This window comes from Mangifera indica, unplaced genomic scaffold, assembly GCF_011075055.1.
Source record: "Mangifera indica cultivar Alphonso unplaced genomic scaffold, CATAS_Mindica_2.1 Un_0008, whole genome shotgun sequence".
Lineage (NCBI taxonomy): Eukaryota > Viridiplantae > Streptophyta > Magnoliopsida > Sapindales > Anacardiaceae > Mangifera > Mangifera indica.
Genome location: NW_025401100.1, coordinates 259,488 through 276,308, shown reverse-complemented (window position 1 = coordinate 276,308; position 16,821 = coordinate 259,488). Strand labels below are relative to the sequence as shown.

Genomic DNA, 16,821 nt, shown 5'->3' with positions numbered 1-16,821 from the left:
GAAGGAAATTAGCTGTATTGACCAATGGTCAAAGTCTTCTGACGATGATTTGTTTTTAATATTAATTCCACAGTGGAAATTGGATGGAGAGTTCGCCAAACTCTACCAGGTTGCCGGCTATAAATGGGGGGAATTTGCATAATTCAGCACAACATCAAAAAAGAAACAGACATGAGCAAATTAAGCTCTAAACTTACCACTCTCTTCCTTGTCCAGTTCTTGTGTGTTGTTGCTTCTACCTCTTCTACTGAAGAGGCAAATGCTCTCCTAAAATGGAAAGCTAGCTTTACAAACCAAACACAATCTCGGTTAACTTCTTGGACTCTGCTTTCTACTAATGCCACCAACTCTAAGCCACTCACAACCCCATGTTCTTGGCTTGGAATTTCATGCAATTTAGCTGGAAGTGTCATCAAAATAAACCTTACTAGTTTCGGTTTAAATGGTACGTTGTATGAGTTTTCAACTTCCTCTTTCCCTCATCTTGAATATGTTAATTTTGCAGTAAATTCACTCTCTGGTGTTATTCCATCTCAGATTGGTAATCTGTCAAAGCTCATCTATCTTGATCTATCCTCTAATCAATTCTCTGGAAAAATCCCACCTGAAATTGGCCTCCTAACAAATCTTCAGATCCTGTACCTTGTTGAAAACCAACTGAATGGCACAATTCCATCTGAAATTGGCCAATGTCGATCTCTTAATGAGCTTGCCTTGTATAGCAACAGTCTAAAAGGTCAAATTCCTGCTTCTCTTGGTAATCTGAACAAACTGGTGAGTTTATATCTCTATAATAATTCGTTTTCAGGTTCTATCCCTACAGAAATGGGAAATTTAACCAATTTGATGGAACTTTACTTAGATACCAACTGTCTTACAGGCCTCATTCCTCCCAGTTTTGGAAATCTTACGAAGCTTATTGTGTTGCATGCCTTTCACAATCAACTTTCTGGTCCCATTCCTAAAGAATTAGGAAATTTAAAATGTCTCAAAGATCTAAGCCTTCAGAGAAACAATCTTTCTAGTTCTATTCCAGCATCATTGGGTAGGCTGACAAACCTCACCTTACTTCTTCTCTATAGAAATCAGCTTTCTGGTCCCATTCCTAAAGAGCTTGGAAACTTGAAAACTCTCACAGATCTAGAGTTGAGTGTAAACCAATTAAATGGTTCGCTTCCTACTTCTTTTGGCAATTTAATTAACTTAGAACAATTGTTTCTTCGTGACAACCAACTTTCTGGATCCATTCCTCAAGAAATAGGAAATTTCACGAAATTGTCAGTGCTGGAACTAGACACAAACCAGTTTACTGGTCCTCTGCCCGACATTTGCCAAGGTGGTTCACTTGTATACTTTGCTGCAAGCAACAACAATCTCACAGGTAACATCCCCAAAGGCTTGAAAAACTGCACAAGCTTGGTGAGAGTCCTTCTTCAAGTCAACCAACTCACTGGAGATTTAGCAGCAGGGTTCGGTATCTATCCAAAGTTGAGCTTTATAGACATAAGCCATAACAAATTTCATGGTGAAATATCATCTAAATGGGGAAGTTGTCCAAATTTAAGTTCCTTACTCATGGCGAGGAACAATATCACTGGAACCATACCACCAGAGATTGGAAATGCAGCTCAGCTACATTCACTTGATCTTTCTTCCAACAATTTAGTTGGGAAGATTCCAAAGACTTTGGAAAAGTTGACTTTTCTTACTAAGGTCAACTTAAGTGATAATCAACTTTCCAATGTTATACCTCAAGAAATTGGGCTACTAGGTAATCTTGAGTCTTTGGACCTGTCCTCAAACAAATTAAGCCAGGCAATACCGGAAGATCTGGGAAACTTGGTTAAGCTGCACTACCTGAATTTGAGCAACAACAAATTTAGCAAAGAAATTCCAATTCAGTTTGAGAAGTTATTTCACTTGTCTCAGTTAGATTTGAGTCATAATTCCCTTGGAGGAGAGATACCATCGCAAATCAGCCATTTACAGAGCCTGGAGCTGTTAAATCTTTCCCACAATTCTCTAACTGGTTCCATTCCGAACAGTTTTGAGGAAATGAGAGGCCTATTGTATGGTGACGTATCCTACAATCAGTTGAAGGGCCCTATTCCTGAGAGCAAAGCATTTCAAGATGCTAATATGTTACAAGGGAACAAGGGATTGTGCGGTAATGTTCAGGGATTCCCACCATGCATATCTCCTGTCACTTACAAACATAGAAATGGAAAGGTCAAAAAATTGGTGTTTTCAATTATATTCCCTCTTTTGGGAGTTCTTTTGCTTGCACTCGGGGTTTACTTAATTTTTCAGAAAAGAAGGAAAAACAAATCAGCTGAACAAAGCAGTGAGGAGGATGGCGAGCTTTTCTTGGTGCCAACTGTTGATGGAAGAATTCTGTACAAAGAAATCATGGATTCAACCAGAGCTTTTGATGCTAGGTACTGTATTGGGAAAGGAGGATACAGTAGCGTTTATAAGGCCATGCTGCCATCAGGTAGCATAGTAGCTGTTAAAAAACTTCACCCGTTACCAAATGTTGAAATAACACATCAAAAGGAGTTTTTGAATGAGATCAAGACTTTAACGGAGATACGACACCGAAACATTGTGAAGTTGTACGGCTTTTGTTCAAACCGGCAACACTCTTTTTCAGTTTATGAGTATCTTGAAAGAGGTAGTTTGGCCACAATCTTGAGCAAAGAAGAAACCGCCAAAGAATTGAATTGGTTCAAGAGGGTGAATATCGTCAGGGATGTGGCTCATGCGCTATCTTACATGCATCATAATTGCTCTCTTCCGATTGTTCACCGAGACATATCAAGCAACAACATTCTGCTTGATGAGGAATATGTGGCTCATGTTTCAGATTTTGGCACTGCTAAGCTGTTGAAGAGAGACTCATCCAATTGGACCGAACTTGCTGGCACATATGGATACATTGCACCAGGTATTATAGCTCATCCTGAATTGCGTGCCTAATTTTAATAGATGACATAATGTTTGTATAATGACAATTTAGACTATTTTTTTTAGAGCTCGCTTATACAATGGAAGTTACAGAAAAATGTGATGTGTATAGCTTTGGAGTGATAGCAATGGAAGTGATTAAAGGAAAGCATCCAGGCGATATAATCTCTGCTCTATTGTCCCATTTAACAAGTGAGAGCATGCTGGTGAAAGATATTCTGGACCAACGACTTCCACTTCCTCCTCCTGAAGTTGAGCAACAAGTGATGACCATTGTAAAGCTAGCAACTGCTTGCTTACAGGTCAATCCACGATCTAGGCCATCCATGCACATGATTTCCCAGACGTTAGATCAGTTCTAGAGCCCTTTACACTATTAAATCCGGATAAATAAATTGTATTGTAAAAGGTTAGGATCAAGTTGAGGAAATGTGGGGTAAAAGCAACCGCTTCCACACAGGAAGTGTTGCCTGGTTTGTAAGGTTTTAATATATTTCTTCAAGTAATAAATGCTTACAAATAAACATGGAGTTATATTATTTATTTATGGCATTGAATTCAAATCATAAAGTTTGTAGAAACCACGATTATGTAGAATTATGAATTGATTATAAACCGAATTAATATTATTTACAAAACATTATATAATATATAATATTATAATATACTCTAAATTGAAATCCTAATTTCATGAAATAAAAAAATAATATATAACTAAATTAAAATTTTAATTCTATAAAATGAGAAAATAATAAATAATTAAACCAGAATTATAATACTATGAAATAAAATAAATAAATAACACATCAAAATCAAACTCAATAAAAAATCAAATTTGATTATAATCAAGTCAAAAAGAAATATGTTTACCAAATTTGACAAAATATAGTTTCAATCACATCCCCAATATGAATTGTTAGAGAGTAATATTATATACACAACTTTAAACATAAATAATGATCTGTCATCATATGATTGGATAATTAAAAATAAAAAAATAATATTTAATCACATTATAATACATTGTTGTTTATATATAAAATTATGTGTAGTTTTATTTATTTTGAAATTATATTTAACAAGCCGGTTGGAGTTTTTATAATCAAAATGGTAACAAATAAAGTAAAATTGAAACAACGTAAAGAAAACTGTTTCATGAAAATTCGTCGGATAATGACAGTCAACGCGGAAGCATGAGTAAATGATAAACTCATTTGTCATCTTAAAAATCGATATCCATCTCTATCAAACTCAACCAGAGAGATGGACCGAAGAAAATATTACATTCACTGTTTGGTTGTATTAACTTCCACCTCATTCTTCCAATGTTCAATCACATGTTGGGCCCGTAACTGGTGTGGAAAAGTCGCAGCAGAGCATAGCCACTTGCTTAGAGTATTTTCCAGGAGAAATACCTCCGCCATACGCAAACAAAGACCTTGACGAGAATGGAACAGCAATAAGTGGTGGAGAGCAGTAATAATTTTAGGACATTGGTCCCAGTTAGAGTAGAATCTTTCTATATCATTTTTATATTCTTTGAACGAGTCCTTTGTCATCTCTTAAGAAAATCATCTCAGAATTGAAGAGGAAATAAACAACCGCATGGCATTTACCCAGATTAAAAGTAAAAAGGGTGAAACATTATACATTAACAGTTCAGATCAACAGGACAACAACAACACCAAGAAGACAACAGAACAGTACATACAAGTTGCATAGGCAAAATAAACAACCAGCAGCAAAAACTTCCAGTTTACGTTCTTCAAAATCATGGAGAGATCATCCGTAGGTACTAAGTTTCAAAGGTTCTCTTGAGGACCCACTTCAAATTTTGAAGGCTGTTCAACATCCAGTGCCCCAAGAAATAGTAAAACTTCTGAATAGTGAACAGGTTAGTAAGTTTGGGAGAGCAACAACACTTGCCACCACACCCGAATTTACATCACTTCTTTGACAGATTTCCAGAGAAAATCCGCGTACAATATGGACTAGTTCGTAAGAAAGAGTGGGGTCGAGCAGCTTCAAGCAGTGCAGCATGAAGGGGACCCTGAAGGTAGAAATTAAGGAGTAAGGTTCTATCAAAAGTTTGGAAGACATCAGAGAAGTTGCTAAAAGGATGTTGTGCTCCAAACCTTGGTAACTGTCAGAATAATATAATTGGCAAATGGATCTAGCAGCAACTGTTCAAAATGAGGCACAGACAGCAATTCATGGACAATTTCTGATCGACTCTCTCCAAAATGCTTGAGGCATTTTTCCACAACATGACTGCTAAATTTTTGCTTTGATAGGTGAACATAGCGGCCTTTGAACTGAGCAAGTTGGCAGTGAAAGAAGGGATCTTCAGCTCTATAATATATTGAACAACATAATTTCTGCCACAGAATGATAAAAGTTTTCTGAGTCAGAGAATCAGATAAAACCTTGGTGCAGAACCAAAATAACTTAAAAAGCAACCACTTTTTGGATTAAATTACTGTCCAAGGTTAAGAATGATTAAAAAAAATATCATGAAACAATAAAATCAGCCCATGATGAATAAGGGTAAACATTTATTTTGGGATAAGTACATGCACTAACAACGAATATTAATTTGTGTGTTAACGAAGACATAACATCAAGTGATTAAGTGATTTTAAATTTAAAAAAAAGTGAGACATAATCATATCATGACACATTATTAGTAATACACAAAATAATACTCATTATTTATACACGTTGTCTTACTTCACAACATTATATATTTAAATTGATATTATGTTGTATAAACACATTGAAACAAAACAAATGCTTTATAGAAAGGCATTAAGTGACCAGTCCTCTTGTACCCAAATGCGGAGCGACCAAGGAAGCAACACTCTCTGTAAACATTAGGTTGATGGATGGAGAAACCTAGTGATTTAAGGTTGACAAACGTGAGTTTTGACATCTAAGTTGGCAGATAAGAATAATTTATCAAGATAATTTAGGGTGTGTAACAAAACTTATAGGCAATGGCTATGTCAACAGAGGAGAGGGCCAGATATGAGAAGGGAAAATGAAGATGGAAAGGATGGCTACCATTCTAAAATTTGGATTCCTTTTGATCAAGGTTCATGAAGTTGTGTTGAAATCTACTTCTGGATTTTCAAATTTGATGCACATATGATATCTAAATTCCAGCATGAACATGCTGACAAGAATGGTTGGTTAAAAACCCTTGATATTGGGAGATGAGATAAACACAAACAGGACATAATACTCAGCTGTAATGCAAGTTCTTACGCTTTCCTCTCAAAGAAGAATATATGAAAGCTACCCTTGGAAAAGACTCACAGTATGTATATATAAAAAGAAAGTGAGCAACTCAGTTTCTTTTCGATATATAGATAATCAGGTAGCATATCAATATAAGATGCAGATTGAGTAGCTTACCCTACCTAATACCCAGCGCAACAGGCCAGAAAAAATGAAATTAATAATGAGATATTTCATGGAAATAAATATGTAATTGCTTAAAACTTAAGTAAAACGGAACAATATTTTCAATTGCCACAATAACAAATGACGAATACCCAGCCAGCATAATGCATCCTTAACCCAAGGGCTTTGTCAATGAAATAGATGGATCTGTATCTTAAAAATATTATAACATATATAATCAAATTATATGTACCTATTTTAAATATATAAATACACATACACTTTATATATACTATCATGTGATTGAATAATTTTAAATTAAAAATAGAAAAATATATAATTATGTGACGATACACATAAATTGTATCTATTTATGTATTTAAAATAGACAAATATAATATTACTTTTATATATATATATATATATCCTATTATGAGTTTGACTGTCAGAAAATTAAAAAAAGGAATTAACACATTTTAGGTCATACCCGAAGGGATCTTGAGCAAGGTGAAGCCCATGATTGGAATTTTCAGTTATCAACTTATCACGAAGTTCACCAATTAAATGAGCAATGCATCTTTGCAACACACAGCAACCATGCTGACGAGTTGCAATTTCAACACAAAACCTTGCAGCTGAATAAAAAATAAACTGCAGAAAAAATTGTCAGAAAAAACAAGAAGAAAAAAGCTAAAAATTTAGAATATCTATTGACAGTAGAATAGCAGGTCCAGCAAACTATCTATTCTTTCATTGAAAAGCATACATCTAGTTAAAATCTTCACTTTTTCAATCAGAAGACTGGAAGGCATTAATAAAAAACAATCAAACATTTGAAAGGAGAATATTTTAGTAATCAATGCTTACGGAAAAAGACATGAAGTAAAGATAAATTTTATCTTCTTAAATTGATTTTAAGTTCATCTTGCCATCACTGGGTTGGAGTTGTCACAAATATGACAGGGTTCAGGTTGGATTTGTACGGATGGGCTAATCCAGTAATAGGAATTATATGTGTATAATATTCTTGGTGCTTATATTGTTAACAGTTGAATGGACTTTATCTCCCTGGATCCCCTCTGGCTGCAGAGCACAAAACATGGCCAGCTCCAAGAATTTAGAGGCTGTGAATTGTTGGTCCTGAATCCATGCATATGGATGTACCAAGCAAAAATTGTATAAACTATACAAGCAGGCGCTTGAGCCTAATGATGATCAGAATTTCCATAAAAGCTCCAACACCTACACTGACAGAGGATTATGAATTAGCAGGGCAAATCTACCAAACTAGGAGAATCGTTAATTTGTATGTAAAGAAGTTTGTGCCTGATCAACATGAAGCCAGAATTTTTGCTGGCCCCTTACACACATGGACTAATCACTGTTTATCAGTTTGCCTATTATTTAAACTATCCTAAGCATGTTGATAGCAATCAGGCAAACTAATCAATCCCACACAACAAGAAAAACAACTGCATAGGAAAAACAATGAAGTGAACTTAACAAAATATTGATACGTGTGAATAATAGTGATAAATTAAGAAAATAGTTCAAGCAACAAAAATATGTCAATTCTTCCCAGGCAATTAGAGGTGCCCTTCCTCCCAAGGTAAAAGTCTCTATCAAATACTGTAACCAGATTTTCCCTCCTTATTTACTTCATGTTATTGTCCCTTTTTTTTGTCATAACTTAAAATCCAATCTTAATTCAAATTCTATTAAATCATTGATTTCCTAAATATAATGCAATCATAATTCTTTCATTATTCAAATATTATCATAATCTTTAATTATTATTATCATAATCTTAAATTAGGAATCCAATTCCATTAAAATGTTTTGGGTTTAATTGAAACATGTATGGTTTGGAATTGATTAAGTGGATTGTGATTGGACTTGACTGGTGAATGATTGTGTTGTTATTAGTGTGTGGGCATGAGAGGTAATTAACACCTAATGCAAATTCGGTTGCATTGTTATTGTGGAATGGGATGATTGATTACATGGGTTTTTGGACTGAATTATTTCTGCATGATCCAATTCTTCTCTTCAGCCCTTTGTTTCACCCTTTTTTAATCTTTCTCTTCATTCACTTCTAGTTTTGCCTCACTCAACAAAGGCTTAAGGCAGGATGTGCACGATTGAGTTTCATTGGCTAGGATTCATCCGAGTCTATTATTCGATTACTGAAATCTATCAATATTTTGTTTTGGCTTAGAATTAGGTTTGTGTGTTTTTTCATCAAAAACTTCAATTCCATCATAATTCCTTATTTCTCAACATTATTAAAAGACATCATCTTTAAGTCATTCATGTGTTCTTTCATTATTTTAAAGTCTCTAACCAAACAATTCAAACTAGTGTCTATGGTGTCCCAACGTATTTATAACCATCCCCATAATCTTCTCCAAATCAATATTATTATTCTCCATATTCATAATGTACTGTGAAGATTTTACTTGCCATGCTATGAAACACTATCACTTAGCTAATGATTTAACGCTAAAGGACTTATTCCCAACCAAGTTTTCATGCACTCCCAAATTTCTATCCTCAACTTTTCAAAAACGTAAACACCTACCTGTCATCCAATTTCTATTACATTTAGCTATTAATTAAAAGGGCAAAAATGTCATTTCATCATTAATATTAACAAATAAAATTTTAACCTATTTTCTCCCCCAGGTTTTGAAAACTAACAATTTCACCCCAGATTCAACTTTTCCAATTTTGAAAAATAAAATTTTTCCCTCATCATAGGTTTTTTTTAATTCCCACTCAAGTCACTGTTTTTGTCTTCGGCAATGCTCTCTTCCCACCCTAAACTTTTGTCGGCACTCCCTCTTTCTCCTAGGTGGTATCTCTGACGATTCTATCATGATTTTTTGACCAAAAACGAGCAAGAGATTTGGATCTCCCACTCATTTTTTGTGGTGTCGTTGCCCTTCCTTAGGTGGTTGACAATGCCGCATTGTAGGAGAAAGGAGAGGGTCGAGGTTTCCGATTTGTGCTCAAGAATGTCAGATCATTCCTTGGATTTCTTCAAATCAAAAAATCAAATCGGATCATTGCATTATTATTGCCAGCAATGCCAGCTTTCTTTGTCAACTTTCTTAGTCAACAACACCGGCAATGCCTTGGATTTCTTCGTTGGTTGAAGATGATGGGAGAAGCCGCCAAAGGTGGAGTGAGAAATTGGTGGAATATAAGGGTGCAACTATGATGTTTCTAAAGTTTGAGGGGCGACAAAAGATGAAATTTTAAGTAATAGGAAATGGTGGAATATAGTAATTTTTTGAATAATACACTCGTCTAGACCGTAATCATCGTCTAGACAAAAAGTTTCAACTCTTCATCTGAATTTCATTAATTCCAAACGTTGATGATTGGAGAAAAACCACTGGAGGGAGAGACTACACTAGGAGGGAGAGAGATCAGCTGTCATTGGCCAAAAATTCGTCGGCAAAATTTGAAACCCTAAGTTGGGAGGAAATGTCACTTTTCAAAACTTAATTTTAGGGGAAAATTGTTAGTTTTTCAAACAAAAGGGGTAAAATGATATAAACTTTTATTTTATAAATATTATTATTAAATAACGATTTTACCCTTAACTTTAACAAAAAATTTTAACAAATTTTAACTCATAGATGAGTGTTTAGGTTTTTGAAAGTTGGAAGATGAGAGTTTAAGATTTCACTATACTTTGGGTGGAAATAATTCTTTTGGCCTTTTGAGTAATAGAAACCCTAGGTCAAGGGGGAAAATATCATTTTTTTTAATAATATACTCTTTTATTAAATTTTTGTTTTGCATGGGCACGTATAGAAAAATGTTAATAATGGTAAAATAGTAATTTATAATTAAATTAATAAAATTGATTAATTTTAATCGCTAATGGGTGAATATTTTGGTTTTTGAAAAGTTGAGGATGGGAGTTTAAGAGTGCATCAAAACCTGGGTGGGAAAAGGTCCTTTGGCCATAATTTAAATTTGCACCTCATTTGTTAACAAGAATGAAAAACTGAAAGGATGAGATTACCATGAGAAGAGCTAATAATCAAAAAGGTAGTTTTTTTCCCTAATAAGCTATTGATTTTGAATCTCATTTCATGTGGTTATTACTGTTCGTCTTGTTGATGCTGTCCACATTATTTTCATTATAATTATATTCACTAAATCTATCATGATTTTCATCATTATTTTGGGTTTATCATTTTAGATCTTAATTTGAGAAGCAGGCTACTTTTTAATTTAGGACATTTTAGTTGCAAGGCAAAGTGATTAGATAGTCTCCTACTTCATTGATACATTCGATTGTTATTTGACATCTACTAAAGTATTGTTAATGAACCCAAAAATAAAAAAGGTTTAATTAAATGACATATAACGTGATGGGATAAAAGTGAGAGTGTAGTACAGGCATGTTCTTTTTTCCTTATCAATTTTCTTTCATATTATTGGTTTTTCATTATATATATATGCTGCCTCATCCATACTTTAGTTGATTAATAGTACATGTCAAACAATTTATTCCTTTGATTTTATTGTTTTCAAGCTGCCCTTTCAGTTCCATAGGAAAGTTCAGTGCTTATTAAAAATATCAGATAGTGTTCATGACTCATGTTTATGTGCTTAAGTTAGATTTTAGTAAAAGTTCATAGTATCATGTGTAGTTTTCTTTAGTGTTTGCATTTGGATAACAAGTTAACTGGTGTCCATTTTGATGGGATGATACGAGTAGCTGATTTACGATGTGGAGGTACTTGGTTTTGGGTTGGATTATTGTTTGTCTCTAATACTACCATTAATTTGTTATACTTGTTGTGTATGCCTCCAATAAAAATATCACATGTATATCAATCATTATGCTTGACACAATTCAATATTGTAGACACTGACAATATATATATATATATATATATATATATATATATATATATATATATATATATATATATTCTTTCATCATTGAATTGGCTTTTGTAATTTCTTATTATTTGGAAAATGTTTATACCTTGAAGTGTCCCTCTAATCGGCATGGTCTTAATTCTAAAAAGGGCCCCTCTTCAACATAAGACTCTGTGCAGTGAGAGTCCTATTGGACACAACCCTAAAGAACACTCCCCTGCTCTGAAAAGTGTGTCACCTGTTAAAGAGAGCACCGCCTCTCTCTGTCTCTCTACAGAAGTTTCTCCACAAAGCGTCGCCTCTATGTTGCAAGTTGCAGCCACCTTCCAAATTATCCAGAGTTTGCAATGCAAGTTTGCCGCCATTTTAGAAGAGTAAAGAAAGGTTAATATCAGTTTTGCTAACCGATTTCAACAGGCATAAATAGACTTGTTGGCCAGCCAATTGTGCGTGAAAAGAAGAAGCAGTGAGAGTGTTTTAGAGAAAAAAGAAATTGAGAGGCAGTGAGTGTAGAAAGTTAAGAAGTGAGTGATGTGAGTGTGTGCTTATGTGTGAGTGCAGTGATGTGCAAAAAAAAAAGAGTGTGTCAATTGTGTAGTCAGTGTGAGTGTATTAAGTGTGTGGGTTTTATTTAAAGTTTGTAACTATTAAGTAATAAAGTTATTATTTTAGTAGCACCACTCTTGTTTAACAAGTAGTATCAAAGCAGATGGTCAGGGATCGGGGTTGTGGAGGTTTTGAAAGTCGTCAGGATCGCAATCATGGAAGCTTTAAAGGCAGTCACAGACTGTACATAACGCACAAATCGGGTATGTAATTGTTAAGTCACGCCAAAACTTTGCCAGTGTTCAATCTGGGACTGTGAAGTTAATTGGTCATGGACCAAACTTTGTATATTGTTAGGCGTTACTATCAAGTCATTACGGTAGATTTTTCAAGTTCCGTTGGCAAGATTGAGAAGTTCAATAACTTCAATTATAATAATTGGAGTACTCATATTCGGTTTTATCTGTTGGGACAAGATTTATGAGATATAATAGGTGGCAAAGACACTACACCGCCCACGTATGCTGAAGAGTTATAAGAGTGAAAGATTAAAGCTAGCGAAGCCCTGTACATCCTTATTGTAACATTAGAAGAAGAGTGGTTGCAAACCATCAAGAGTGCAAAAACATTGAAGGAAGCTTGGGACGCACTAGCAACTATATTCATAAGGACGAATGATGCAAAGTTGCAACACTTGAAAAACAAGCTCTTGTCGATCTCTCACTAAGACATGACAGTAAGAGAACATTTCTCTAAAGTTAAAACTCTTTGTGATGAACTTTCCAAATAAGACCCTCAGAATGAGATCACTGAGACAAGAAAGAGAAGAATTATTATTCATGGGTCGAGGCTGAAATATAATGCAATAGTTTCGACCACCCGTGGATGGGCAAAGGAGCCAATGTTATCGGAGTTAGATAATATATTGACCAAACAAGAAACTTTAGATAAACAATTGTCTTAGGTCTTAGTGAAAAATAAAAAGAGTGCTCTCTTCAATAATAAAATAGGGTATAAAAATAAAAGAATAAAAGGTCAAAGAGATCAACAAAAACAACTAGATGGAAGAAGCTCTCAACTCAGAAATTTGAATGAAGATAAGAACAGTCAGAGGTGCAACGATGTATGCTACTATTGTGGCAAGAAAGGTTATTTTGCCAAAGATTGCCAATACAAAAGAATAGAAGGAAATGTAACAACGTCGACCTTGAAGGAGAATCATAGTGAAGAAGAATGAGATTCTTAAGCATCCTATGTAGCTGAAAATCTAGAAAAGCTTGCAATCTCCTGTATCGTTGAGTCGGATGATGATGCAATGGCCCTTATCTCTGTGAGAGATGAAATCAATTATAATGATGATTGGATAGTAGACTCAAGCTGTTCGAATCATATGACTGGGGATAAAGACAAGTTTTCAAGCATGTATGAATATAAAGGAAGGAGAATGGTTGTCATTGTGAACAACTTAAGATTGCCTATTACTCATTTAGACCAAATAGTGATAACATCTTGATTTGGTTCATAGCAAGTCCAAGTTATAGATGTCTTCCATGTGAAAGGAATAAAGAAGAACTTATTGTTAGTATCACAACTCACAACTCTAGACAACTATATCGTGTTTGACCTGAGTGATGTTAAGTTGTATCGTAGTTTAAAGCCTATAGGTAAACCAATCATGGAGGGACATTAGTTAGAGTCTATGTAATGTCAGCGCAAACAACATATGTAGAGAAAACAAGGAAAAGTAAGACACCAAATTTATGGCATGCAGGGCTTAAACACATGAGTTACCACAAATTAAAAATGATGATGAAGAAAGGTATGCTCAAGGGTCTCCCACAGTTAGACGTAAAAGAAGACTTAGTGTGTGTCAGGTGCTAATACAAGAAGGCTCATTGGCTCTCACATGAGGAGTCAACATGCAAGAGTAAGACACCTCTTGAAATGATCCACTCAAATGTGTTTGGACCAATAAAGTAAGCATCTATCAGTGGATTCAAATACGTGATAAGCTTCATAGATGACTTCTCCAGGTATGTCTAGGTTTACTTTTTGAAAGAAAAAGTAAAGACCCTTTCCAAGTTCAAGGAATTTAAAGAGAAGGTTGGAAAAGAAATAGGGAAAAAGGTACAATGTTTACGTACAAACAACAAGGGAGAAGATATATCACATGAGTTTACAAAATACTTACAAGAGAGAAGGATACGTAGACAATTCTCCTGTCCAACGATGCTACAGCAAAATGGAGTTGCTGAAAGAAAGAATTGGCGTTTGGCCAAGATTTGTAGGAGCATGTTGCATGCAAAGAACATCCCACCTTGTTGAATGTATGAAGACAACAATACATGTGATTAATAGGTTACCACAAGCAAGGCTTGACTTTAAGTTATCTTTTGAGAAGTTGTGGACTCTCAAGCCCATGGTATGCCATTTCAGAAAATCTGGATGCGTTTGCTATGCGTTTGTGTCTGATCATTAATAAAACAAGTTTGATAAAAAGGCTATTAGTTGCATTTTTGTGGGTTGTGATGATCAGAAGAAAGGTTGGAAGTGTTGTGATCCAACAACGGGACGGTGTTACATATCAAGAAACGTGGTGTTTGATGAGACATCCTCATGGTGGTCACCATAGGTCGATTTACTATTAGACTCCAAAGAGATTTAAGAAAAGCTTCAAGAGAAGGTTAAAGAAAATGATAAGGTTGACAACGAGCAGCCAAGTAAAGAAGGAAGGATTGAAGGGCAACCAATAGTTGAACGCCAAGAGGGTAGAGTTGAGTCTTCTGAAAAATAAAAAAGTCCACAATAGACTTGAGTATCTCCTAGAGTGATGGAAGAACTTGAATCGAGTCAATTAGAAGAGTAGGAAGAGCAAGTACCTCAACTTAGGAGGTCTACAAGGATACATAAACCAAATCCCAAATATGCGAATGCAACATTAACAGAAGATCTCAATATTGTAGACAGCTCAATATGACCACATACGAGATTGATGATACATGAGAGTAGGCGGTGAGGGGGAGTGCTAAAGAGAGCACTGCCTCCCTCTTTCTCTCCAGAAGTTTCTCCACAAGGCACCGCCTCCATGTTGCAAGTTGCTGCCACCTTCGAAATTATCTAGAATTTGCAATGCAAGTCTGCCGCCATTCTAGAGTAAAGAAAGGTTAATGCCAGTTTTGCTAACTGAATTCAACAGGTATAAATAGACTTGTTGGCCAGCCAATTGTGAGTGAAAAGAAGAAGCAGTGAGAATGCTGCAGAGGAAAAAGAAATTCAGAGGCAGTGAGTGTAGAAAGTTAAGAAGTGAGCGCTGTGAGTGTTTGCTTACGTGTGAGTGCTGTGATGTGCAAAAATAAAGAGTATGCCGTATGTGTAGTAAGTGTGAGTGTGAGTGTATCAAGTGTGTGTGTGGGTTTTGTATAAAGTTTGTAATTATTAAGTAATAAAGTTATTATTTTAGTAGCACCACTCTTGTTCAACATCACCACATGGTGGGTGCTCTGTTTCTCCAATTCCATCTCCGCGGAGAACCAATGCTCTTGTGAGTCCCATATCCACATTTTTCAGTTCTAAATTGCATCATGAACTTTATGGCTGACTGTTTATGTTGGTATTTTACTTTGTTGGAAGCATAAAGCAGCCTAGGATGTGGTAGATATTTCTTTCGCTTGATGGGTTGTATCTGTTTCCACAAGGAAGAACGCATATTTGCAATGTGCCTTTCATGAGTGTAATGCTCAATGTGTGATTTGATGGAATTTATGCTAAACTGACATATCATGTAGAAGAAAAGTTTGAAGCTAGACACACTTTATTGAAACTGGTGTCTTGTTTACTAGCTTTGACATAAGTTTCTGTGCTTTCATTTTGTACCTTGTATGCTAGTTTTTATCCGCTTGGTGCGCTTTCTTTGTTGATGCCCTGATTGGCAAGAATCATTAGAACTTATTATAATAAGATTTATAGAAGCGAGGATATTAACTTGTCCATTTTCTTTTTCACGCTTTCTGATTTTTGATAGGTTGGATGACTATTTCCCACCCAAGAGTTGAAATTTCAGTTCTCCCATCTATCAGTCAGTCTTTACTGTTTAATCTTAACAGTAAAAGGGTAGAAAAGTAGTTTAAAAGAACAGAAAAAATCATGTATTGAGAAAACAATTTTTGCTCAAATAAGTTTGATCATCAGCTATAGAAGAATTTGAGTGGTAGATTGATTATCAATTCAAGCATCTATTGTCAAGTAGCTTTCTTCCAAGTCAGCGTGATCTAAGCTGCGTGCCCCCTTTAGTACGTCCTTAAACTAATCAAGTCTTCCATTGCAACTTCAAGTTCCAATTCCAAATTCCACACCCTTGGATAAAACTATATATATCAACATTTAATATATGTTATTATGTAATTTAATGATTTTGAATAAAAATAAAATAATAATTACTCATATGATAATATATATAAATTTATATTTATTTTTTCATTTAAAATAGATATTGTTCTTTTACAATTCACTTGGCCATACCTAGTTTTAAATAATTTGAACATGGTTTACTTTCTTGCAATTACGTCTTAAACGCTTAAGTTTTGCCAAAAATGACATTTAAAATATATGCTGAGCCTCTTTTCAAATACCCATCAACCCAACCCACGCATCCTCATGTCATCAATTTAAGCTCATTTTCTTTTTCACCTGTCCGTGTTTAAATCAATTCAATTTATTATCAAATTATAATAAATATATTTTATTTAAAAATTTATAAAAAATAAAATAAATTAAGATATTTATATCTATGAAAATTAGATCATATTATTTTTAAGGAGCAATAATTATTTATTCGATTTCAATAAAATAATTAAAATAAAAAAATATCTTAATCTCATGATACAAAAAAAATAATTCTCTAAGTTATTACCTATAGAAGACATTTCACTAAATATGAAATATTTTTTTCTTTCTAATTTTATTTTTGAACTTATTTTTCTTTATAAACTTTTAGAA

The 16,821-nt window shown here is 34.5% G+C and overlaps 1 protein-coding gene and 1 long non-coding RNA gene across 2 annotated transcripts; one reads left to right on the top strand and one right to left on the bottom strand.

Moving 5' to 3' along the window:
* The first annotated feature begins 123 nt into the window (after nt 1-123).
* LOC123205562 (MDIS1-interacting receptor like kinase 2-like) lies at nt 124-3,387 on the top strand. Its single transcript, XM_044622551.1, has 3 exons — nt 124-716; nt 780-2,947; nt 3,034-3,387. Exons 1-3 carry the CDS (start codon nt 124-126, stop codon nt 3,327-3,329), a joined length of 3,057 nt encoding a protein of 1,018 aa, XP_044478486.1. The 3' UTR covers nt 3,330-3,387.
* A 1,147-nt stretch (nt 3,388-4,534) lies between these two features.
* On the bottom strand, nt 4,535-5,391 carry LOC123205566. The gene is made up of 2 exons (XR_006499862.1): nt 5,103-5,391; nt 4,535-5,017 (listed from the first exon to the last, which is right to left on the bottom strand). It is a non-coding gene; the product is annotated as an uncharacterized LOC123205566 (long non-coding RNA).
* Nucleotides 5,392-16,821: the final 11,430 nt, after the last annotated feature.